Here is a 27826-nt window from a genome sequence, read left to right on the forward strand (position 1 = left end):
CCCTGTATAAGTCAGCTTCTTATGCATGCAAAGAAGAAAAAGAAGGCAAAGGCTTAAGGAGTAATTATCTGGAAAGAAACAGGAAATGTGCTCTTAACTTACATGTTTTGACAGGTCAGGGCTCTTGGAGTCCACATCGTAACTGCGGGGAAAGTAAGCAGAAGTCATCTGTCACATTTTAGCCACATAGAATTGGAGTATTTTGCCCTCTGCAGAATCAGAGCAGTACCAAAGAAAAGGCAACCTAGACCTTTACAGAAAGCTTAATTTCTCTACATAGTGTTTTACACTGAGATTAGGAAAACAATTAAGTAGGGCATATGGTCTATGAAAGTGCCAGTGTGGTTTAGTAGCTTGAGTGTTGGATTATGACTTTGGGGACAAGGGTTCAAATTCCTGCTCAGCCACGGAAAACCACTGAATGACCCTCAACCCATGATAAGGATGCCTTAGGGTTGCCATAAGTCAGAAACAACTTGAAAATAAACAATATCATGGTCTCTGATTCTATATGCCCATTATCAGACAAAAGTTGAAATAAATGTTATTAAAATAGTAAGGTTTTTCTTAAGTCAAAGTCCAATTGTCATCTTGAAAAATATGAATGCTCTTAAATAAAGATGAGCACACTTGAGCAATAAAAGGATCGTTTCCAGTTCCTCCTGACCCTGTGTGAACATACTTACTGCCATTTTGGAGGAGTGGAAGGGATGAACCAAGACTCCAAGTGTCTGGAAGGGAAATTTTCTGCTTTCACAAAATCTAGTCCAACCCCCTGCCATGCAGGAAAAGCACAATCAAAGTACTCCTAACAGATGACCATCCAATCTCTGTTTAAAAGCTTCCACCACACCCTGAGGCAAAGGGTTCCACTGCTGAATAGCTCTTACAGTAGGAAGTTCTTCCTAATGTTCAGGTGGAATCTCCTTTCCTGTAATTTGAACCCATTGCTCCAAGTCCTAGCTTCCATGGCAGCAGAAAACAAGCTTGCTCCCTTATTATATCCTTTCACATATTTATACATGGCTATCATGTCTCCTCTCAACCTTCTCTTCCGCAGGCTAAACATATCCAGCTCTTTTGACACTCCTCATAGGGCATGGTCTGCAGACCTTTGATCATTTTAGTTACCCTCCTCTGGACACCTTCCAGTTTGTCAATGTCTCTTTTGAACTGTGGTGCCCAAAATTGGACACAGTATTCCAGGTGAGACCTAATCAAAGCTGAATAGAGAGGCATCATGATTTCCTTCGATCTAGACACTATACCCCTTTTCAAGCAAGCCCAAAATCCCATTGGCTTTTTTAGCTGCTGCATCACACTGTTGGCTCATGTTCAGCTTGTTTTCCAGAACAATGAATAAATGGCATATGATTCCTCTGCAGATCTGTTGTAGCTATTGTTGTGAGTCTTCAAGCAGTTTCTAACTTATGCAACTCTAAAGTGAGCGTATCATGGAATTTTCTGAAGATCAGTGTGTTGCAGATCGTCTTAAATCTGCATTTAGAGCTAGAAAGCCTGAAACCTTGGAGAGCTCTAGACAGATTGATCTGCCAATACGTGGTTATACAACACCTTTACAACAGTCTAATTCAGTACAAGGCAGCTTTTAAAAAATTAAAACTTGCGCTAAACTTTGCTGATTTGCATTTACCCTCTAAGGCATTTACAATGTCAAAAACCCTTTTCACGAGGTCTGGTAAGCAAGCAGAGTTTGCTAAGTGAGGAGTCACTTTCTAACACCAATTTCAGCACAGAACAGTGTATGAATTGAAAACTGATAAACACTCTCCTGATAAGGCAATAATGCTGAGATTAATTGGAATCATTGCTGCCCTTGGAGTGTGAATGAAACAAGCTCTGCTGAATTTCAATACAGCTGGAGCTCCCTCCTCCACTTATAGATCCCAGTAAGAGCCAAGCACATGCTTCTTCACATGCTGAGCAGCATTATGGTGCCCAAATCAAATCTGCTATAAGCAGGTTTTGAGATTCCTTTCACATCACCTCCGCACCCACATTCAAGTCTCTAGGATCCCCAGAGTCAAGCTGCCACTTACAGATCAAAACGCAAATTCTGCTTCTCTTCGAAAAAGTAATCAAGGATGAACTTGCGCACAAAGTCTGGATTCAAGGTGTTGTCAATCACTTCAGTTCTGCCAAACTAAAAAGAGAGGAAACAGAAAATGAGAAGCAGGGGAGATCAGCAGGATTGCAAAAAAGTGCTATCTTATTATTATTATTATTATTATTATTATTATTATTATTATTATTATTATTTGTATTCCACCCTATCTCCCCAAGGGGACTCAGGGCGGATTCCAATATACAATGGCAAAAATTCAATGCCTCCATAAAACAAACACTGACCTAAAATCCCAGAGAAACTCTGCATATGAAAATAACATTAAAGCCTAACATCAAATTAAAGCTTAACATCAGTAAATTAAACCTAAATATCAATAAATTAAACTACACATAGTCAAAAGAAATTATATAATAATATAAAATCTGTGTTGGTTGTGTAGTCAAATGATGGTCATTGGGCTGGCATGGACTAGGAAGGTCCAAATATGATATAGTTCTCAGCTAGGGGCTCGGTAGTGATCTCTCATTATCTAATCCTCCTTCTCTCCATATGTTAGTGAGCATAAGTAGCTGTTTTTTGAAGGAGAGGAGAGAGTTAGGGAGGGAGTTCCAGAGGAGGGGGCAACCATGAAGAAGTCTCTCTCTCTTGTTCCCACCAGCCATACTTGAGATGGGGGTGGGACCAAGAGCAGGGCCTCCTCCACTGACTGCAGTGTCCGGGCTGGTTTGTAAGAGGAGATGCATTTGGAGAAGTAGCCTGGACCCCAGCTAGGGATGGAAGAATCCATTAGTTTTGCTCTGAGCCACATTAAATTTTCTTACAATCTCAAGTCATCTGTATCTCTATTTTTCTAAATATCTATCTATCTATCTATCTATCTATCTATCTATCTATCTATCTATTTTGGTCAATTCTTCAAAAGAGGATTGAAAGGAACATCTCTCTCCCCAATTTGCCTTGGTCAAATTCAATATGTATTCTCATCATAGAATTTGTCATGTTTCACCAACCTGGCATGTTTCTGTCAAAGACAAAGAGCTTCTCAGCAAAAAGAGTTGGTAAATCTAGCTGAGCACCAACACGACCAAACATGCAGAGATTCACACCCAGAGATTTAAGAGATAAGCACTCAAAGCACTACATATGGATGGACATGTGTGGCAATTTTTGAGTTCTTTAATGGAAAAAAGTTGAGTTATTTCAAATAAAGAAATTTAATAATCTGTGCAAATTCTTATAAAAATGAATTGAAACAAAATTCTCATTCAGCGCTATAAGCACCATGAAGACTCAAAGGAAAATGGTGTTTATAGACTGCTGTGGAATGAAAACTCAGTGATTGATCTCTACTTCTGGAAACATAAAGACTAGCTGTAATTCATATCCAGCTATCTTGGTTTCATCATTGGCACATCATATCCATTAATTCTGCATCCATGGATACAACCATCCACAGCTGGAAATATAGATATATAGATATAAAGGGTGTTTGAAAATGAACTCCCTATTCACCATTTAAATTAAATGGTGAATAGGGAGTTCTTTTTCAAACACCCTGTAGATTAAATTAAAAACAGAAACTTTTGTTTTGTCATTTTTGTAAGAGGCATTTTATTATGCCATTAAATATAATGAGATTGGAGGATCTATAGAATCCATGGGAGGTCCTGGAACCAAACTCCATTAGATATTAGGGTTATGAGTATATACTGTGCTGGGTAGTAGTTTGCACTTGAATTGGATGATGAATCTGCTTCAGGTATTCATCTGAAGGAGCTATGCGTGGAGATAAAGCCTGTCCCCTAAATAGCTTTAGCACCATGGATAGCACCCGTAAAGACTAGATCCCAGAGCAGATTCATTGTACCATAGACACCACTGTTTATCCACTTTGGTGAAAGCTATATTTTGCCATTCAGAATGAATCTATAAATAGATTTCCTGCAATTTGAAAGGAAACTCTGTGTTCCTTGGAGCTACTAAGTAATAGTACAAAATTTATGCTTCAATTAACTTTTTAACCTTAGCATAGTCTAAAATTAATCTCTAGCCTTGCTAGTATAAACATTATCATATTTCTCCTTATTCTCCTTCTCTGTTCACCCAGGAACTGATGTGTTTTAGCTGCAACAAGAGGAAGCTAGAATTTCTGTTGTTTAAAATACGATCAGCCATTTCCTTGTTGATTAAAATACTGGCTGTAATCTCTTATCTGTAGCAATTTTCTGGTGACTAATTCGCTTAGTCTATAATCTTCATCTTGAAATGGATAAAGATATATCTGTACTGCATAGTTACTGAATGGATCCATCAGAAGAAATCCTGGGATTTGTAGTTTGGTTCAGTACTTAAATTACATGCCGGAAAGTTGCACTTCACTGCCTTGTATTGCAGTTCCCAAAATACTTGAGTATCAATCTAAATTATCTTCTTCTCAAGTCGCTCCTGAGATGAAGAAAAATCTAAATTATAAACACAATTTGATTTAATATCAAACCTATCATTTTTCAAGGTGTCTTGTTACCCTAGAAGCACCTCACAAATTCCAAGACTTTTTAGAATGAAGTAATAACTATTAAGGTGGTATGAAACTGATACAATTCTATAGAATCTCTTGAGTCTAACCCATAAATACTAACTTCTGGACTTTCCTGTTTTTTCTCCACACTCCATGTTTTGTGAATTCTATGTTAATGAAGAATTCTGTGATAATTGAAAGCTTGCAGTTATGTTTGTAAGATTTTTATACATCCTGATAAAGGTATTCCCAAACTGGAGATTTTGTACCCCCCTCTAAGATCAGCACACCTGCTTTCGCTTTTTTAATGAACCAACCAAAGGAAACAGCTGGAAGGTACAGGAATGATGTGACCTTTCAAGACATAATGAAGGGGACATAATTAAAAGTGAAAAAAAGTGAAGTGTAGCTTTGAAAAACAGAAATACGGGGGAGGGAAAGATTCCATACAAAGACAAGAACTTCTTACATCTAAAACCACCAATTTCTTCTCTGCATCGTAAGTGTAGTGACAAAGGACATCTGCCTTGACACAAAGCTAGCCTAGGGAGAGTTCATAAAGGCTGTGTGTTTAATTCTGGAGGTACATCCTTAAGGTAGATGTTAATTATATGTCCTCAGGGGATTATACACATAGAATAGCTGGGTGGACTAAATTAATTCTAAAATACAACTGTGACTCCAAGACACACACTTTATCTCTGTTAGAGATAGCTAGATAGACTCTGAGCAGTCAACATAGCAATCAATGGGCTGTAAGTTTGGTCACAGGGACAGAGGAAGAGAGGATGTTTTTGAAGACCCTGTCTACACTGAGCATTTAATGCAGCTTGAAGCTATCTTCAAACTGCAATGGCCAAACAACAAACTCCCACAAAAGCGCACAAAAGAAAGCCCTTAATGCACATCACTTCACTGTGGTTTTTGTCATCACCACAAACTGGTTCCAGGATTTCTTATGTAGTTACCTCCATAGTGAAACCGCCTTAATCAATAGAGGTTTGAGATGACAGTAAATGGTCACTGTAGATGGGGCCAAAGTTATGGACAAAACAATCTAGCAAAGAGGAAATTAAACTAGAACTAGCAGTAATAAATGCAGTGGGAAGAAGAATTTTGGGTTTTCTTATGAGCTAAAGGGGACAAGGAATAAGAATTATATATATAATGCGTTCATTTTAAGATGTTTTAAATCATTGTTTAGCTATGTTTAAGCCTGTAATTTGTATTGTGTTTTAATTGTACATCAATCTGATGTTTTAGGGCTTGACCACATGTAAGCTGCCCTGAGTCCTTTTGGGGAAATAGAGGCGGGTTATAATAAATTTTATACACACACACAGGAATATTTCATCTCTATTAAATTGCCAGCAAATTGCTCAGCCTTGGGACTTATTACATAAGCCAAAAGGAGATAATTGCTAAGCACCTTTTTGCTGAGCGTGTAGATCCAGTCTGGGCATTTTACATTCATAAACACTTGAGTAGTTTTCGGTTCTGCCAGAGAAACCACTGTTTAGGGCAGAGAGCATGAAAATACTTCACCTCCTGGGCTACATAATGAGGATATCAGTTCTGAATTGATAGTGCAGAAGGCATCTGACAAAGAGAGTGGGAGATTTGAAGGAGCAATACTCTGAGAACACTGACTGATAGGAATTTAAAGTTGAAGCATACAATTTTTTGTCATTGAGGGAAGTAGGGGTGGTCAGTGGACATGCAAATGCCCAGCCATCAAGGCTATCCTTCTTCATGAGTGAAAGAAGGTAGGAACCTTTGTCTTTAGGAACCCCAAAGATCAGAAGTAAGCACCAAAAGAGGTATCACAGGCTGCATCTTCCTGATATACAACCAGTGACAATACAATTAGGCCCAGCATTCCTGTCTTGCTGCATTCATCTGAATGTAAAAAAGACCCATCAAGTCTCACATGGAAATGTGGGAAAATAATCACTTTTTTAAAAAAAAGAACAAAGTGTTAAATGACTTTCAACTATTAAAGTCATTTAAAATTTTCTGAGTGCAGCATTTGAGTGTGTCGTTCTCTTGCCACAGTTCAAAAGGAGCCTGTGACATCGCACAACTGTTTCAAGTACTCATGACAATAGCAGCGCCACAAAGAGAGGTTTTTTTTTTTTTGCCAGATGTCATAGTTTGCAGCTGGAACTCTATTAAAGTTTATTTTTTTCATTTGTCAGCAGAAGATATATTGTAACCAAAGGAACATGACAGCCCCACATATAACTTCCAACATTAAAAACAAGCAGATAAATATTTGTCCAGAATCTTACAACCCTGTACATTCAATCGCTGCAGAATTTAGGAAATGTTTCTCTTTATAGATTCATAGAATTATCAAGTTGGAAGAAACACACAAAGCCCTCCTGGCAGATGGCCATCCAGCCTTTGCCCCTAGAGAAAAAGACTCCACCACACAGCTCTTACTGTTGGGAAGTTCTTCCTGATGTTTAGGTGGACTCTTCTTTCATGTAATTTGAATCCATTGCTCCAAATCCTCATCTCTAGAGCAGCAGAAAACAAACTTGCCTTCTCCTCAATGTGACATTCTTTCCAATATTTAAACATGGATCTCATGTCCCCGCTAAACCACCTCTTCTCCAAACTAAACATACACAGCTTCCTAAGACATTCTTCACAGGACTTGGTTTCCAAACCTTTGATCATTTTGGTTGCCTTTCTTTGGACAGGTTCTACCTTATTAATATCCTTCCTGAATGGTGGCGCCCAGAACTGAACACAGTATTCCAGGTGAGGTCTGACCAAAGCAGAATAGAGTGGGACTATGACTTCCCTTGATCTAGACCATTGATTCTCAGCTTTTGGCCCTCCAGGTGTTTTGGACTTCAGCACCTACAATTCCTGACAGCTGGTAAGATGGTTGAGATTTCTGTGTGTTGAAGCCCAAAACACTTAGAGTACCAAAGGTTGGGAACAACTGATATAGACATTATACTCCTTTTGATGGAGTCTAGAATTGATGCAGCATTGGCTTTTCTAGTTGCCACATCACACTGTTGACTTATATTCAGCTTATGGTCTGCCAAAGTTTTTAAATCTCTTTCATGCAGACATGATAGCCATGTATAAATATGTGAAGGGAAGTCATAGGGAGGAGGGAGCAAGCTTGTTTTCTGCTGCCCTGGGGACTAGGCCGTGGAACAATGGCTTCAAACTACAGGAAAGGAGATTCTACCTGAACATTAGGAAGAACTTCCTAACTGTGAGAGCTGTTCAGCAGTGGAACTCTCTGTCCCAGAGTGTGGTGGAGGCTCCTTCTTTGGAGGCTTTTAAGCAGAGGCTGTATGGCCATCTGTCGAGGGTGCTTTGAATGCGATTTTCCTGCTTCTTGGTAGGGGATTGGACTAGATGACCCGTGAGGTCTCTTCCAACTCTATGATTCTATGTGTACAACTTTTAGTGCAATAGTTTCAAGAATCATCCAGCCAATGTCTGCCCTTGTTTTCATTGTTTCCTTGATTTGTATTGTAATGGATATTATTATTTATTGTATTGTTCACTGTGTTCTGATGTGTTGTTCTTTTATATGCTGTTTATATTGTATTGTTCTGGGCATGGCCCCATGTAAGCCGCCCCGAGTCCCCGTTGGGGAGATGGTGGCGGGGTATAAATAAAGTTGTTGTTATTATTATTATTATTATTATTATTATTATTATTATTATTATTATTATTATTATTATTATTATGTCAGGATTGTGAAAACTATAGTCTTAAAAAGTATCATTTCCAAGTTCTGCTTACCATGTACTACTTTGCCCCAGAACGGATATTGGAGCTTATGTTCAGGAAAAGGGACTACTTCACATATAAGAAAGCTAGCAGGTCTCCTACTTTTTAGAGTAGAAAGCAGGAGAGTGCTGCTATTCCTTTCCTCCATGGCCTGTGGAATAGCATGCATTGCAGGCAAGAGTGTGAGTCGGTAAGGTGTCAGTCCATGGCATATTTTGTCCTTCATTCTAGCTCATTTGAATAGTGTGCTGACTAGATGCCTTCACAGTAAAAATATCATTATCTCTTGAGATTACATGAACAAGAAGAGGCAGAAAGTGGGGAAGAATTCAGAAGCAAATGCAGGCAATTTTGCAATCAAAATGCTTACAAGCTATGCTGTGACCAATTGCAGCCTGTGTGTGCCATTCTTTGCATGCTATAGTGAGTGTGACACTGCCAGTTGAGCTGCCTGGGGAAAAGTGACTCATCCCCCTCTACTTTCCCACTGGAATGCAAGAAACAATGCGGATGGAATATCTTTTTCACCGGGTGTTCATCTGTTACAATGTGAGGACACAACATACAATAGAAATGTTCTTAGTGTCAAGAAGTGCAAATGAGGATTATGACACTGTATGAAAATCTTGCAGAGGGAGCTTTAAGGGAGATCAAAGCTTCAAGGTGTATCATGTCTCTGCATGAAAATTGCTCAAAATGGCCAGGATGATGAATATTATCAGAGTACTGTCCTGATCTTCCTCCCAGGAAAGGATACTTCAATTTATATTTATGGCAATTCTCTGAGGTGGATTTGTACAAGTAAAAGTCACTGGCTCAAAGTCACCAAGAAAACTCCTTGGCAGCCTTTTGATTCCAAGATCCCACTAGCATAATTGATGGCTCAAAGCATTGCCCCTTGTGCAGGTCTCAGTCAATTCACACACACACACACACACACACACACACCTCACCATACATACAAATTATGCATTTCAAGTTAATTTAATATCATTACATGGTTATATTATCAAACTATATTTTTTTCTTTAAAACATATCCCCCTGCTTAAAAAACAGAAGAATCTACCCTTCCTCTAAATGAATTGTAAAAATAAAAATAAGAAAATAAGTACTTAAAATTGCCTTCCTACGTACCCCCCTAAATACATTAACTTCAAGAAAATAGTTTTCTTCTCACCATTATTAAATATTAGTTGTCTATTTCTAGTATACCCCTATTTGCATTACTTTTAATCTTCAAAACTCACAAGTATATTTACATTTTTTTTTCTTTTTAATGAGGTTTATAAAAGCTTCCCAGGCATTTTACAAGTTGCCTGAAGGTTGCCGGTTCGAATCCGGGGAGAGCACAGATAAGCTCCTTCTGTCAGCTCCAGTGGGGACATGAGAGAAACCTCCCATAAGGATGATATAAATATCTAACATCCAGGCATCCCCTGGGCAATGTCCTTGCAGACGGCCAGTTCTCTCACACCAGTTTCTCAAATCGCTCCTGACACATACACACAAAATTTTAAAAAGTTTTTCATTGACTTTCCTTTTGTCATCATTGGTAGATTACACAGCTCCACAAAAATAAATGCTTGGTGTCTTGGTTTTTAGGCCTGTTCCTAGGGGGATTTGGGGCTCTGATTTAGAAAATTGCTAGTCTGCATCAGCTCTAGTTTCTTAGATATGGTTATCATGATTTTCTATGGGCGGGCAGATGACGATTGATATGTTCTGTATCTCATGGGGTTGACAGGGGAAACCTGGTGCCATTTTGGAAAAAGCAAGTAAAATATAGGGTTGTTGTGTGTTTTTCGGGCTGTATGGCCATGTTCCAGAAAGTAAATACAGTGAGCCTGTGGTGTTTTGAAAGTCCTTTTGGCTGTGAGAAATTGTGGGATAGCATCTGTGTCTCTGCAGCGTAGAAGGAAGGTCAGGGAGCACAGCAGATGTGGTTTCCTGGTCCTTAGTTTTGCTAATCTCTGTGTGTCTTGGAACAATTTCTCCCCATAGACATGTTCAATGTGTTGTCGAAAGCTTTCATGGCAGGAATCACAGGGTTGGTGTGATTCCAGGTTGTATTCCACATTCCAGGTGATTCCAGGTTGTATGGCCACATTCCAGAAAGTCCATACAACCTGGAAAATACACAACAACCCTGTGATTCTGGTCATGAAAGCCTTCGACAACACAAGTAAAATATACCCAGAAACAGGGCTAATATTTGAGGCACAAAAATGTGTGTTGGCCAGTGTTATCCATTTCAGCCAGATCCCTTGATGATGTTGACCAGATCTTGGAAAAATTACTTCTTTGGACTACAAGATTATTTCAAAAACACAGCCAGGAGCCATGCTGGATGGAAAAATCTGGGAATTGTTGTCCAAAGAAAATAACTACTTTATGCTTTGCAGACATCCTTTCCAAATGGCTTGGGCATTAGTGGGGATCTTGAGCTATGAAAGCTTCTTTATATGGAATGGAGAGTTCATCTTGACAATACCTTACACTGCCTGCCTTTCCAAAAGCAGCAGATGCAGAGCCTGTGACAAGAAGATCCTTTGAGGGAACTACCAGATTCATTTCATATTATTATTTTAAGCTCTGTGTTTCCTTGTTAACTGAGCAGATGCATATGGAGAGTGACTCACTTAATGAACTTCAGCATCCCTCCATGGCAAGCACACACAACTCTGTGGAAATTAGTTTTAATTATATATTGTGTTTAGCTCCTTCTTCAGTCAACAAAGTGTAAATATTTTGAATAAATAAACATGGATTCACTGGTGCTAAACATATCAGTGATGAGGACAGAGGGAAATAACAGCTTTTAATTCTGTGATCAAGGATATGCTGAATGCTCTTTGCTCTGCTTACTCTGATTTTTTAAAAATAAGATCCAGAGAAATTAGCTTTCTAGTAGTCAATTCAAATATGAACTTTTATTTTTCTGTGGGTGAAAGCCTGTCTCTCTCTCTCTCACACACACCATTATTCATATTTGAAAATACTGAGATAATATTCAAAAAATATTCAAGCTTCTGAAATTTGCAAATAACGATAAGAATACATCCCCTAAAAGATGATCGTAAGGAGAGTTGAAAAAAGGTATGTAACTTTTTGGAACATGGAGGATTCTACACAACAATTTATTCATAATCTTGATTTAGTATTTCATGTAAAATGAACCTCATCTGAGCCATAATAAGTTCAGGCTAAAATATTATTTTAAATATTAAGAAATAGTTTTAAGTTGATCTTATTAGTACCACTTTTGATACATTAATAGTTCATCATTTCTATTGCATAAAATACAAGTTTCCATAGAGTCTACAAGTCAATACACAATAAAAAATATTGCTTTTCTTTCTTCTTTTGCAGGGGCAATCATACAATCATGCTCCCTGGAAAATCCTTGTGCATTTTGTGTTCTCACCATGCACATTTAAAGTCTCTGTTTCTCATTTTAGCAATATTGTCTTTATATTTCACACACTGCATTATGAAAGGGGAAGTTGAGAAACCAATAATAAGAGTAAAATTACTTTATGGTTTTCTACTTTCTGGTCCAGCTGCTGAGTCCATTCTTGCAGTTATTCCATATCAATCTAATTCTGGCATGTTATATGCAAAAATGACACAAGCAAGGCCAAATGAAAGTGTTTAGGCCTCTGGGAACAGCTCTAAAAGCATGACCTGTCTTTGTGCCGAAGTGTAAACTCTCCCACTGCAAGGTGGTTTGGATTGCACCAGATTAGATTTAGTGATACAACTGGATGGAGAAAAGCCCTCCCTAGGGTTATAGCTGATATAACATTAACATCCAAGGAAAGTAGCAGTTCTGACAATTCCTCACAACTTTTTCCCAAACTGGCTGTCCCCAAATGCAGAGACCCCAGTGACTTCTGCATCAGGGCAGTGAATCTGCTCTGGGTTTTAATCAAGATTTATAGGAGCTCCCCGAGGTACTGGATGTGCTTTGAGAATAGGGTTAGTGTTAGGACCTTTGAAAATATTTCTGTTATCTTCCTCTCCCCAGGCCTGATATGGAAGCACATAGCCCCTCCATGCCACCGGCCTCTTAACTTCCTCTATAATTGAAAATGGAGCCTAGATGGACTCAAAAAGATACATAAGATTTTATTTATTTATTTATTCATTTATTTATTTATTTATTTATTTATTTACAGGATTTATATCCCCCCCTTCTCACCCTGAAGGGGACTCAGGGTGGATCACAATGTACATATACATGGCAAACATTCAATCCCATTAGACATATGACATATAGACAGACACAGAGCCAATTTAACATTTTCCAGCTTCCGGCTTCATGAGGGTATGCTAGATTCCAGCCACAGGAGGAGCTGCCGCTTCATCATCCACTTGTGACACTGAGTCCTTGATGGAGTACTTCCTCATTCTTTCGCACACTGCTGGAAGTTTTTTAAATGGTGTCATAAATTAGTTAAATTAGCCTCCCTGCATAAAGATGTACTTAAATTTTCTACTCGACAGATGCAACTGACTTTTGAGCTGCATAGGTCAACAGTGAGCTAGGCTATTAATAGTTGGGAGCTCAATCTGACCCTGGCTGGCTTCAAACTCACGATGTCTTGGCCAGTAGTGATTTATTGTAGCTGGCTACTAACCCACAGCCCAACCCTACACTGAGTCATATCACTGAAGTAATGGTCAATATCTCTTGAGAATTTTTGTACTTCAGGAGATTTTTGGTGAAAATTTTATTCACGTAAGAGATACAGCTTTTGTGCATACAAAACAGTGGTCTAAATCATCTTGTTAGTCTTGACTAGAGCAGAGCCACTGAATCAATTGAATTTCTCTGTGTGTTAACTAACCATTCAAGAACTAATTCAGTGGTTCTACTGTCATCAGAACCAACTGAATGTTTCGTACAAAGGAAATCATTGTGAAAAGTCCCAAACTACCTATATATATGAACCAAGAAGTGAGTGACTAACAAGGTGGGTGGAGAGAACATGTTTTGTGTTACAGCAGTGTTTCTCTACCTTCCTTTTGTTGCGACCCCTTAATACAGTTCCTCATGTTGTGGTGACCCCAACCATAAAATTATTTTCATTGTGACTTCATAACTGTCATTTTGCTACTGTTATGAATTGTAATGTAAATATCTGATGCAGGATATATGTTTATTCACTGGACGAAATTTGGCACAAATATCCAATATGCCCAAATTTGAATACTGGTGGGGTTGGGGGAGGATTGATTTTGTCATTTGGGAGTTGTAGTTGCTGGGATTTATAGTTCACTTACAATCAAAGAGCATTTGGAACTCCACCAATGATGGAACTGAACCAAACTTGGCACAAAGAACTCCCATGACGAACAGGAAATATTGGAAGGGTTTGGTGGGCATTGACCTTGAGTTCACCTACATCCAGAGAGCACTGTGGACTCAAACACTGATGAATCTGGACCAAACTTGACACAAATACTCAATATGTCAAAAATTAAACACTGGTGTAGTTTGGGGAAAATAGACCTTGACATTTGGGAGTTGTAGTTGCTGGGATTTATAGTTCACCTACAATCAAAGAGCCTCTTGAACCCCACCAATGATCGAATTGGGCCAGATTTCCCACACAGAACCCCCATGACAATAGAAAATATGGGTCTTTGGCAACTCCTCTGACATCCTCCCCCGTGACCCCCCCAGGGGTCCTGACCCCCAGGGTGAGAAATGCTGTGCTACAGCTAAGTAGTTTGTAGAATTTACTAAGTTATAACATTTAATATGTTATGTAATTTAATAATAGCATTAGCTGGCTTTGAATGATAAAAAGTGATTTTTGAACATTGCAATTACTATGAATTGAATTTTCTATTGTTATGGTCACAGACCAAGAGTATAAAACATTAAAAACAGAGGGTTATTTTTAAAGTGTTAACAAAATGACCAAAATTTTACAAAATTAAAAGCAGAAAGTCCATAATATAGAGTTGATCTACACCGTTTCATATGTGACGCTTATAAAAACTGTGAGTATGGGTAATAAAATAAGCAAGTTAAAACTCTATCCATTAAAATCATCCACAAACCACTTCCTTATTTTTATAGCTGCCACCCAAAACTGAGCCACTCTATAAATGATCGATTTTTACTGGCCACTTTGCGAGGTCTCAGAACTTCCTTTGTAACTGATTACTTCTTAAAAGCAACTGTCCAAGCTTTGCAGTGGCCTCCCTGCCTGTCAAAGGCATCTCCCTCTACAGCAGACATTTGCTGCAGACCAACTGGACTTCCTAAAGTTGTGGAAGCTTCTTCTTCTGTCAGTTCTTGAGTTATTCTGGAGCTCAGCTCATAGATGTAATTAAGCTAATAGCTTCTGCCGAGGCACTGAGCAGGACTAATTTCCCACTTCATTCTCCACATGATCCCAAAGTGCTTTCTATTTTTTCTACATTCTTTTCATGCTCCTTTGTTACCTCTGTGAGGAAGTGTGATGCAGGGGGTGGGGGAATTAGGGAATGCTGATTTTGCAAATATAGGTTTTATGGCATTAGTGAAACTAAAGGCAGCCAAAGGGAGTCTTAAATGTTATCTTCAGATATGGGGCAGGGCTTTAGGGACCTATATCTGTGATAAGTGGTAATATTAATAAACATTTCATTTTTGTAGCCATTACACAATAAACATTTGGACACATGATAACTGAGTTCTTACGAGGGGAGAGACTCAATTTAATGCTTAAAGTTAATATAGACATTTCTCACTAATGGAACTTTGAACTTCAACAGACTTATAAGAAAGATCAGATCTGCAACTAGGAGAAATCAAGACAGATCTAACAAAGTAAGAAAAGTTACAATGATGCTGAAACGGCTAGTGATATGATTACATTACATAAGACCATTTTTGATCCTGGGTAATAAATGTCATTTCCTAATTGGTTCTATCATAAAAACATTTAAAACGTTTATTAAACTGCAACAAATATTCTGCAGGGCATTTTGTATAGTTTTTCAATGAATATCTTATTGAGTCTCAGCCAATTCAACATAGTTTGTGGCAGCTATAAAAATGAAGTTTCTGGAGTATAACAACTACAGTGGAGACTCACTTATCCAACACTCGCTTATCCAATGTTCTGGATTATCCAACGCTTTTTTGTATTCAATGATTTCAAAATATCGTTATATTTTGGTGCTAAATTTGTAAATACAGTAATTACTACATAGCATTACTGCATATTGAACTACATTTTCTGTCAAATTTGTTGTATAACATGATGTTTTGGTTCTTAATTTGTAAAATCATAACCTATTTTGATGTTTAATAGGCTTTTTCTTAATCTGTCCTTATTAGCCAACATATTCGCTTATCCAACATTCTGCCGGCCCGTTTATGTTGGATAAGTGAGGCTCTACTGTACTTTCAAAGTAAGTAGGTAAAGGTAAAGGTTTTCCCCTGACATCAAGTCTAGTCGTGTCCAACTCTGGGGGTTGGTGCTCATCTTCATTTCTAAGCCAAAGAGCCAGCATGGAGCACCGTTAACTTCCTGCCAAAGCGGTACCTATCAATCTACTCACATTTGCATGTTTTTTGAACTGCTAGGTTGGCTGTTAGCCCCAACTTCTGCCAACGTAGCAGTTCAAAAAACATGGAGGCATCTATGGATAATGCTGGCTCTTTGGCTTAGAAATGGAGATGAGCACCAACCCCCAGAGTCGGACACGACTAGACTTTTATGACACTTTCTCAGATTCAGCAGGAAAATAAATATGCAATTTTTTAAAAAAAAAAAAGACATTAGGTTTAGTGATTGATATCCTACTTTCTTGCAAAGATCATGACAAAGATCTTAGATCGAGGCTGTGTATTGTAAACTTCAACATGTAGACTCCCATTTGTTGTGGTATGTAACCTTTGCACTAAATGGCAAAGTTGTGCAGCTCAATTCACACTTCAGTGTGCACTTGAGACAATGCCAAAGAGCAACCATGGAAAAGAGCCTATCCCAAGCTTCACAGACCAAGCCTTGTGTGCAGGCTGTTTATCCATTACTTCCAAATTCATGACAAACTTCAAGATATAAAAATATTGTCACTTAGGCTACAAAAGCCTTTCAAAATCATGCAATGATTAAAGTCAAAACAGCAAGACCTAGACCTTATCACATGGGGCTTTTTGCCCATCCTTGGATGGTGCTGAGATGCAGCCAGGACGCAGCCCACCAGAGCCCGCCCATCACATGACACTAGACTACTTCTGGCGGGACTCTATCCAGCTCCATCTCAGCAATGTGCTCAAAGGCAGCCCTGAGAACATGGATGACTACCTGTGTTCTCAAAGACTAAGCTGGGGACAGTGTGGGACCAAGCTGAGGACCGATGGGAAACAGCAAGGGGGCAATGTAGGGCACTGCCTAATGGTTTTCCCCGCTGCCCCACAAATTCGCCCTGCTGTCCGACTAATTCCCCTGTTGTCCCCCAGTTGATGGACTTCCATGTGATGAGGTCTTTAGTATCTCTATCAATAGCTCTTAACCCTTTTCAAGCCATAGACCTCTTAAAGATATGAGAAATAAGTACTGTAATAAGAAACATGCACATAAACATTGATTATCATTGTATTGTATCTTCACATCAACTCCAACATATGGTCAGTCTGTTGTGCTAAGCATGGTTATACTGTGCTGATTTTACCATTAGTCGTCAACCTATAACTGATAAGCTAAAACTGTATTTTTGACCATCTATAATAAAACAATAAGGAGAACATTCTTCAGATAAACATTGATATCAAACAAGTTTTACAGTTCTACATCCCACAAATGTCCCTTGAGTTTGAGGGATAGGCTCAAGGGATGGCTTTAGCACTCTCTCTTTAGATATTATCCAGACTACCTACCAATTAGATTGTGGTAACACTCAGAATTCATTGTGGGCCTGCATGTGTCTTTTTACATCTCCAAATTATTAATAATGTATCATTAAGCATTTTCAGTTGCTCTTCACTTGACATTTCATAAAAAGACATGTTAAATTATTCTGAGATAAGTGGGTTAACAGTTTCTTTCTAGCCCTCCCAGAAATGCCAATAAAGCTAAAACAAAGAAGTCTGTTAAATTCTATCCCAGTGTACAACTGAAACAAGAAACTGCTGGGCTTAGTTCACATGGATTTTTACAGCAAGTCATTACAAACCATAATCGCATTTGCATGAAGTAGCAGCTATGTGATGACAGCCATCACACGAACACCCCATTAGCAAGGGTTTTTTAGTAAGTAGTTTTAGTAGTTTAAACACTCTTCACCATCCTGGTGCACTCCAGATGAATTGGGTTATAATTTTCATCACAGAAATTGTCTGCACCAGAAAAAAAAACACAACAGTACCCACTCTATTCTGGTGCTATGGGAACACATAACGTGCAGTCACTTTAATAGTGAAAGCATTTATTTTAGGCTGGAATGCATTAAAAACTCATTTCTTGCTCTGCAGTTTTGAAGGGAAAATATTGTTTTTTTAGTGTGTCCATCTAGATCAGAGTGACATGGAGGGAGGTAGACAGACTGATGGGTGGAAAACACCAACATTTTTTAAAAATTGTCTTCACCATTGAAAGGTCAAAATAAATGATATCTTTCTCTTCAGGGTCACCAAAGCATTGCTGCTGATTTCCCTAACAAGCACCTGGCAGAGCCCCGCTTGTAAAATTGTTTACTCTAAATTTGCCCAGTTATAAGATCAATGCTGAGGGAGTCAACTGGGTTACCTCCACCCCCACCCCCTTGATTTCATTGCTGACCTCAGAGTAAGCAACCTTGCAAGTTGAGTTTTACTGAAGATGGGCATGGCAAGGGAGGCAGTGGTGATGCTTTGGTGGCCCAAGGAAGAAGATGCCATTTATTTTGCCTTTTCAATGATGAGGTCCTTGGTCTATTGTCACATTGGTGGCCATTCATGACTGGACTGAGCTGGGTTGACAGACCTGAGGAGAAGGAGGAAAAAGCAGTCCCAATCTTAATTTGATCAGGGGAAATGTGTGGCCCCCAATACAATGTCAGTGTGGTATATTACAAATAAGTGTGGTGCAAACAGAGGAATTCAGCACAGTTCTAGGGCAGAATTGCAACTGCGTTATTTTTCTGGTGTAGACAATCTCACCATTGACATGCTGTTTGGGAATGAGGGAGTTTTTACTTAATAGGTGCTTGGGTGGAGGAGGGATGTTGTAAAAACTGGCTTGACCACCTGAAAATTACAGCATCGAGTATTGTTATTTGTGTCCTTGGAGCAATTTCTCCCTATCTTTCTTCATTTGCAGTGACTAAGGAAGAGAAGAATACCCACATTTTGCCTGTAGGTTCACTTAGTGTGGATTTGGAAGTTGTATCATAGTTAACAGAATGATGGAGTGGTTTAGCCTTTGGCATCTTGGGATAGACGCCTGGGATCAAGTCTCTGCTCTTATAGAGGCACTCCATTAACCTATTAGTTTAATCACGAAGGAGCTTTAACTGGCTGTCCCTTCAGGAGAATCTTTGATGAAAAGAGGAAGGATCCTCTATTCGTCTTTTCTGTGCCGTGCTAATAAGAAATGGCTGAAGGGTGTATCTAGTGTGTGTGTGCTGTCAGACCCTACTTTTGCCAACATTGCAAATCTGGGGCAAACATGTCACTGCCTGGCATGCTGGATTTTGTTGTCATTTTTATAGCAGTCTAGGGGATTTTCAGGTTTCCAAAAACTAGCTCAGTTCTGAGTGTAAATAATAGCTTTAGAGGATATTAGATTACTTGTTATGGCAAAATAATAGGCTGCCTAGATGCAATGCTGTTCCCAATCTGGTGGACTACAGCACCTATCACTCTAGCCAGCATTGCCACTGACTATGTAGGAAACAGTTCTGCACTAAGCTATTGCCTGTCCAGCTCTTCATACTGTCTCACCCCAATATCATGCACAAATTTATCAGGAATGAAATGATTGTCGGAGTTTATTGGGATCTCTTGTACTTCTTTACAAGCCAAGATGTCCTCTGGTCCTAATCCAAGTAGGTACAATATGATACTGCTATCCTCATCTGTAATATGATATTAATCTTGGTGCAGTGGTTGGTTGAAATATTAATCGTGTTGCACTGGCTGGACTAAACCATCTCTGGGGACCAGGACTTTTTCAGATATGGAAATTCAGGGTGTTTTCCTGGGCAAATCATACATTCACTGCCCATTTTAGGGTCACCATAAGTCAGAAACAATTTAAAGCAACAAATCGCAGGCCTGAGGCTATATTGCAGGGAACACAACAACATATCTAACACATGTGGTGCAGCAATGAGGGTGGGGGTGACTGGAGTTTGCTGATATAATGGAAAACAAAAGGGAAAGTATTATATGGGTTGATGCATTGCCAATTTTTTTGTTCCAGATATCTTTATGTGAATGAAATCAATTTTCAGTTCAATAAAATAAATGGTGCCTGTGTTGATGAGTAGATTGTGAGCACGGTAGTAGTTCAAGTGCTGGACTGGGACCCGGGGAACCCAGTGTCTGAATCCTATAGCTATGAAAATCCAGTAGGTGACTGTGGAAAAGTAATACTCTTTCATGATGCATCTACATTACAGAATTAATGCAGTTTGTTACCACTAAATGCCACACTTCAATGCTATGGAATCCTGGGATTTGTAATTTGGTGAGGCACTAGCAATCTTTTGTAGAAAAGATTGCAAAACTTGCAAAACTACAACTTCCATGATTTTATGACATTGAGCCATGGCAAGTCATGCATCCTCAGTCTTAAAAAAGGGTAGTAATAATTATGTTATCTGAATAAACTTTGCTAAGATAATTAAATGGTAATGTCATCATAAATCAGACTCAGCTGAAGGCATGTAATATCAACTAGTTCATGTGGGCTATAAAGATTAAAAACAGATTGATAGCTCACTAGAATAGCAGATAAATATCTAAAAGATAGCATATACTTTGGCTTAAGTGGTTAATTCTAAGTAGCTTTCTTTAAGACGTGATTCAGAATTAATCTCATTTAGCTTGAAAGATGTATGTTGTAAACTATAAGCCTCTCTCCTACATTATAATCTTAGAGAAAATTTAAGTAGCTGAAATATATAGAATGGAGTATAATTATATGGAATACTGGGTTAATAGTGATGCAATATTAGACACGTATAAAATATGCTCATGTTGCCAAAACATTAGCTTCTTCATCATCTTACCAAGCCTATCAGCTGAACAGCCTATTTAGAGCTGGCTAAGGAATATGGTGTGGCACATAGATTAAGGATTTCCTTGTAGTTTATTAAAACTGAAATCTGATGACAAAAATATTTAGAAAATACTGATTTCTGTTAACCTAGAGCTTAAAATCTTATTTCAAGGATAGGAAACATGTTGCTCTCAAGATGTTGCACCGCATTTTCCATCAGCCTTAGTAATAATAGATCATGATACCCAGGAAGAATCATGAAGCTTGCAAACCAAAATCTTCAGGGCCATATTTTTCTCATCCTTGTCTTAAATATGTCTTTCTTTCTCTGAATATACATCTGCACTGTAGAATGAAAACATTTTGAGAGCACTCACTGCCATGGCTCAGTGCTATGGAATTACTGGAGACTCATTGCTCGATATTTAAAATATACAGTTTTAAACAAAAATTAAACATGGATCCAACTTTCTGCCTTTACTAATTCTTCATAATAAAGGCCCAAAGAATGAAAAAGGCTTTTCTTGTACACCTTTTGTCTGAATGTATGAATCAGTTGGCATAGAGAAAAGGGCAACTAAAAACTCTGAAAATTCTGGAATTATATACTGGTATGTTCAAAGTAAATGTGTAACAAATGTGCTCTACCTTCTTGCTCTCAGCTCTGCCCTGCCAGCCTTCAGATTTCTAAAAACAGCCAAGGAGGCAATCATATAAGATAGTGGGACCAACATATTCCTTTAATTCTGAGACTGAATTGGAAAGACTTATTTTCAGATACAGTCAAGCACATACATCTCTTTGTTTGCAGAATGCAACTCTATGCACTGGTCCTATAAAAAGGTGCAAATAATAAATAAGCAACTTCAGCTAGAGCAGTGGTTCTCAACCTTTCTGATGCTGCGATCCCTTAATACAGTTTCTCATGTTGTGATGACCCCAACCATAACATTATTTTTGTTGCTACTTCATAACTGAAATTTTGCTACTGTTATGAATTGTAATGTAAGTATCTGGTATGCAGGATTTATTTTCATTCACTGGACCAAATTGGGTACAAATACCTGATATCCCCAAATTTGAATACTGGTGGGATTGGGGGTGGGGGCATTGATTTTGTCATTTCGGAGTTGTAGTTGCTGGGATTTATAGTTCACCTACAATCGAAGAGCATTCTGAACTCCACCAATGATGGAATTGATCCAAACTTGTCATGCAGAATTCCCATGACCAACAGAAAATACTGAAAGGGTTTGGTGGGCATTGTCCTGGAGTTTTAGAGTTGTGGTTTGCCTACATACAGCCTTTTCTGCCAAAGAGGTTCCTAAGATCATCAGAAAGATGTGTTTTCTGATGGTCTTTGGCAACCCCTCTGACACCCCACTCGCGACCCAGGAGTCCCAATCCCCGGGTTGAAAGACACTGGGCTAGAGAATGTTATATCCGAGGTGAGGAATCCTCTAAAAGCAGGGACACGGATGGAGAAATGGAATTTTATCAGTCAGAAAAAAACCTTTTTGAAAATAGTATTTACCCTTTTCTTTTCTCAGTATCTTTTGTTCTCGTGGGTCAGATCAAAGAGGTTTGACGTCTACTCTGTTTTCAACAGAGACAATCAAGGCAGTTTTAAAAGACTTTCCCATGGCTGCTCATCAATGTCACCTTCACCGCTATTGTGTGTATTCAAATGTCAACACGATAATGCTTTTTGTAGGCAAACTATACTCAGATCTTGTTTTTAATACCAGGCATATGAAGGGAAGAAGAAACAAATCCAGAGAAAAACAAACAAATCCAGATGCTGTGTTCTCTGAAATGAAAATGGCGCTTGATGAATGACAAAGGAATTGATAGAATTTTCTAAAATAGGAAGTAGAATTTGTAGATTCTAATCCCAAGAGGTCCGTGTCCTTTTCTTCTGCCAAGACGGCTATCAGGTATATTAACTTTACATGCATTGATGACTGCTTGGGACTGAAAGGGAGGTTTGTGAAGTTTATTTCTCCTTAATATATACAATTTCTCATTTTTATTATAGCACTACAGTAGTTGGATATAGGGTACAATAATGGTTGTGGTTTCCATATTTATGCAGACTGCTTCTGCTCTGGGATTTAGTCAGAACTTTAAAGAAGCTGAACACACCCCGGGCTGTGGCACAGGCTGATAAAGCAGTCAGCTGCAACAAATCACTCTGACCAAGAGGTCATGAGTTCGAGGCCAGCTCTGAGCTGCGTTTGTCTCTGTCTTTGTTCTATGTTAAGGCATTGAATGTTTGCCTTATATGTGTGATGTGATCCACCCTGAGTCCCCTTCGGGGTGAGAAGGGCGGAATATAAATACTGTAAATAAATAAATGAATGGGGGAGGGCAGGTTGCAGTCCAGAACATTGGATAGCTCCTTTAAAGTTATACGAAAACTTAGTGCAGATATACAGATACAGCTATACAGATAGCAGTATACTCACATGGAAACTACCAACCATCACTGGAGTAACACAGATCTGAGTCCTGAACTGACCATTATATTGTCACCATGAACAGTTATCCATGTTGTTGCAGTGTTGCTTATCCATTGGGGAATAAATATAGATCTTTAAAAAGTTTGGACCAAAACTACTTGAAAGTTAGAACTAAAACCCAGATCAGATTCATCATGACATTAGCGTAGGAGCCGTGAGATACTACTGAGTATATCTTCCCAGTACACTTCCACACAAAGATTAGGTGTTTTAATTACACTAGTATGTTTTCTTAGGAATAATGCAAGACAGTTATATGGTTGTTAAGGGCCACATATCAAATCAACTGAAGATTACCATAAAAGCATAGCAAAGCATTAAAGAAACAGAGTTCCTAAAAAGTGGAACTAAAGTCAGTCAAATTCCTGCCTCGTGCAGTGATGGTGTAAGATGGAATTTGTGAGGCAGAAAGTTCCATACTTGTGCAAAAGATGTAAATATTTGTTTGTTTCGTTTTCATTGCTGTTCCCAGAACCCCACAACAGTCTCTGCATGACCCATCTCTGTTACAGCTTGCAATGCTTTTTTCCAGTACAAAAAATGTTATTTTTTTCTCATGGGCAATTTTTCCGAAAGTAACATTTTTTGCATTTGCCCTTTTGACCTTAGTGCATAGTTTTCAGGCATGTGTATTTTTCTTCAACTAAAATTTATATATATATATATATATATATATATATATATATATATATATATATATACATGCATTGATTTATATTCCATCTTTCTCCCAACATAAAATCCAAAGGCTTACCACAGAGCTAAAATCTGATGATAAAAAGTTTTTGTACCTACAATTAAACAAGATACCATATTAAAAGGCAATTAATTTCAAGAGATATAAAATCATTTTTAAAATGTAAAATGAAAAATAAAAAATACAGATCATACACACAAGCTGGAACGTGTCGAGAGGAGCACAACCAAAATGGTCAAAGGTCTTGAATCTTGCTCTCTGATGGAGTAGTTTAGTGAAAGAGCTATGCTTAATCTGGAGAAGAAAATGCTAGGAAGGGATGTGATAGCCATCTTTCAACATTTGAAAGGATGTCATACTTAAGATGGAAGAAGTTTGTTTTCTGGTGCTCTAGAGAGTGGGGGCACATTTACACAGACACTTAACTGCAAAGCATGTGGAGCTGATTAAGCTTAACACAGCCTTGAACTGCATTAACAAAAGTCACAAGTTGCTCTTGAGTTTCCTTGAGAATCCAGAGCAAATTGATTTCAGGCCCATGTACACAGTTGGACCCAAGATAAAACCAGATGAAGCTGTTTACTTGGCCATGCTGCGATCCCAGACTCAGGCGTCCCCTGGGATACAGGATAGCACTTACTGTGCCCCTTGTGTTTTTGTAGCAGAAACCATCAGGTGCAACATGGCTGGGACCATAGTTTATTGTCTGGAGTGACATCCGTTGAAATGCAGAGGCAATCGAAAAAGGAGGGGTGATTCTTCCTTCCCCCCCCCCTTCTTCCACATCACTCTGGCAAGAAACGATAGACCCCTTGACAACCATGCTGCCATCCTGCACTTTATCTCTGGATCCACCCCATCCTACCCCTAACGTTATCTTGGAAATGTTTTGGAATACTTGGTCAGGCACTCTAGGGAATAACCCAGTTACTACACACTTTCCTTCAACTCCCTTTTATTCCTTTGTCCCTTGGTGGTGACATTGATATGGTTTTAAAACTTATTATCTTGTTTTATGTATTTATGTATAATTGTGCTTGAATTCATTTTAGATTTTATTCTGCTTGTTATTTTATTGTTTGGTTTTATACTTAAATTGTTTATACTTTATCTTTTCTGGGCTTGGCCCCACGTTAGCCGCCCCCAGTCCCTTTGGGGAGATGGTGGCGGGATACAAAAATAAATTATTATTATTATTATTATTATTATTATTATTATTATTATTATCATCCAGCTGATGTCACTCCAGGAAACGAGAGAGATCTGCTATTTTGCACCCAAGAGTTGCTGCTACAACAAGAACACAATGTGAATGGACTGGGATCAGGGCTGCTAGGAGTTGACAATAAGAATCATCTCAGGGTTGATCCAGAGTTCGACACTCCAGATTAATTCTGGGATATTGTGTCCATGTAAAACCGCCCTAGGACACAGAATAATGGATTCAAAATATAGGAAAAGAGATTCTACCTAAACATTAGGAAGAACTTCCTAACAGTATGGATGCTTTCACCCTTTCTTGAGGATGGAGTCTCATGCTGGACATCACACGTCATGTGCCTTCCGGTGGAGACCCCACCCTCAGCCCGGATGTGAGAATCATTGGAGGTTTTCTCCACAACAGGGAAGGATTCATGTGTTATGCTGGCTCCAATGGAGCCAGTAAGGGTCCTCTACAGAATAGCAATGCTTTCCATGTCTGATGAGGAAGGCGTCGCTGACAGGAAGCTGTGTGGGGGGCAACAGATTTGCTTTACTACCCCTCTCTTTTAAACCGTGATGCCAAGTGAAGTGGGATGCTAATAATTATTATCATGTACGCTGGAACTCAATCCACAGACCCAGCTTTTTTTTTTAACTGAACACGCCTATCTGTATTTTATAATGTGTTTTATGAATACTGATGTAAGTTAATAATAATTTTTAACTGATTTATATTGCACTGTATAATTTTTATATATGTGTTTTTTGTAAGCCGCCCTGAGTCCCCTGTTGGGTGAGAAGGGTGGGATATAAATATTGTAATAAATAATAAATAAATAATAGATGCTTTGCCTGGTTTTTCTGATGTGACCCTAAGAGCTGTTTGACAGTAGAATACTCTGCCCTGGAGTGTGATGGAGTCTCCTTTCTTGGAAGCTTTTAAGACTTAATAGCTATCTGTGAAGAGTGCTTTGCATGGCAGGGAACTGGATGATCCATGTGGTCTCTTTGAACTGTAACATTCTATGTTCCTACACCATAAATAGGCTAGGCACAGCCATCAAATCCTGATTTCAATAAAAAGGTTTTCCAATGAAAGTAGAGTGGTCAGAGGAGGCCAGCTTCCCATGGAAGAAAATTTCATAACCTGAGAGCAACCACAAAAAGTTGTCTGTTGTGTGCTTATTAGATATACTTGGGGTGGTGATGGGAACAAAAGTCCTCTCTTCCTTAGAAAAGTTCATACATGGACATCTTATGGCTTGGACTTAAGCCCTATAAGACTAAATAGTCAAAACCAGAACAAGCTTCAGAAATGTATGAATTTCTTAGGCAAGATGTATTTTGCTTTGTTACCAGGCTTTTGGAATGTGAACCCAAGACATTTCTTTTCCATTCCTAACCTGGATCCCACTTTTTATCATTTCTGCCAGCTGTGCCCCCATTGAACTTGAAGAAGAACCTCTCCTAAAGCTAATCACAGTGGAGTGAACAAAACCATGTTAAAATTCCGTGTCACTGCTCTTTCTTACTCCACCTCTGCCTATAGATTTGAGAGACCCAAATAAACAGTAGAAGCAGTGGCAACCACCTGCCTGTCACATTGACCACAGAAACCTTCCTGTACATATCAAGGCACAGCAGCATTTGGCATGATATTGCTTTACCCTGAGGCCAGATGACCTCCAGCAGAGCAGGTGCCCATCAAGAGCCACAATATGCTAACCATTGCCCTCAAGCTCTTCCAAGAACAGTAGCAAAAGTCTGACAGTTTTGACAGCTGATAGTATGGGAAGGTCATGTTTGCCTTGCTCTCGCATGACAAAAACTAGGTTCTGTGGAGCTGTGGACAAATGAAGGGATTGCCCATGTTCTTGATCCAGAGTGACAGAACAGAACTCCCTGGCTGGATAACACAAGAATATTCTTTTTAGACAAAACAGCTTTTGATGTCAAGTTCCAATTTTGTGCATGTGGATATGGAGAGATGTGCATCCACATGCAATGACTATGCTTTTAGTTACCCTGAGGCCACTCAGCCTTGTATCAAATAAACTTAGCAGAGGAGTCTTTGCAGATGTAACCATACAATGCTGAACACATTATGTGTGGATATAATCTGATTGGTCTGCTTTCCCTTTCATTTGTATACATCTCTGTGAAAAAGCAATTACTATTTGGCTGTGTATAGCTAATTGATGGGATTTTCCCTGCCAAAAACAATTGTTTCTTTTCCATGAAATGACTTCTCTACATTAGAACCATGTTCATAATGAGACCTACTGACACCCCTAGCCTACAAGAATTTACTCCAGGCATCGGTTGTACCAAAATCTGTTATTGCTCTGCTGATTTATTTACCTGGTGATTTATGAGCACTGGACCCAAAGAGCAGCTGTATAAAGCCATCCTCAGGCAAATACTCAAGTTTCACTGTTTTTCCTTCACAGTCATTTCAGAGCATCCAATTAAGTTGGAGGGAGGCAGCTTATTACACCGAATGCACGTGTAATTTGGTAGATCTTGAAACTTCTACCCAGGCTACTGCTGCCCTTATTCATGTAGCACACAAAAATGCACAGAGCCATAGCCATATAAAGGGAACAAGTGTATTCCATCTCTATTAAGGATAGGGGACCTCTAGATCCTTACTCCACCAGCCCTCCATGTCCTAGGCCCCTTCTACACTGCCATACAAAATCCAGATTATCTGCTTTGAACTGGATTATATGGCAGTATAGACTCATATAATTCTGTTCAAAGTGGATAGTGTAGATCGTCTGATTTGATAATCTGGATTATATGGCAGTAAAAGATA

The 27826-nt window shown here is 38.8% G+C and overlaps 1 protein-coding gene across 1 annotated transcript in view; it reads right to left on the bottom strand.

Moving 5' to 3' along the window:
• Positions 1-27826, bottom strand: part of LOC100561760 (copine-5) — a 185775-nt gene that overhangs the window by 97300 nt on the left and 60649 nt on the right. Inside the window, exons 4-5 of the mRNA XM_062978409.1 lie at positions 2061-2164; positions 103-142 (exon numbers count right to left, since the gene is read on the bottom strand). Of these exons, the coding sequence (XP_062834479.1) occupies positions 103-142; positions 2061-2164 (144 nt within the window). The remainder of the gene's footprint in view (positions 1-102; positions 143-2060; positions 2165-27826) is intronic.

The sequence above is a fragment of the Anolis carolinensis genome, chromosome 4 (assembly GCF_035594765.1).
Source record: "Anolis carolinensis isolate JA03-04 chromosome 4, rAnoCar3.1.pri, whole genome shotgun sequence".
NCBI classification, from domain to species: domain Eukaryota; kingdom Metazoa; phylum Chordata; class Lepidosauria; order Squamata; family Dactyloidae; genus Anolis; species Anolis carolinensis.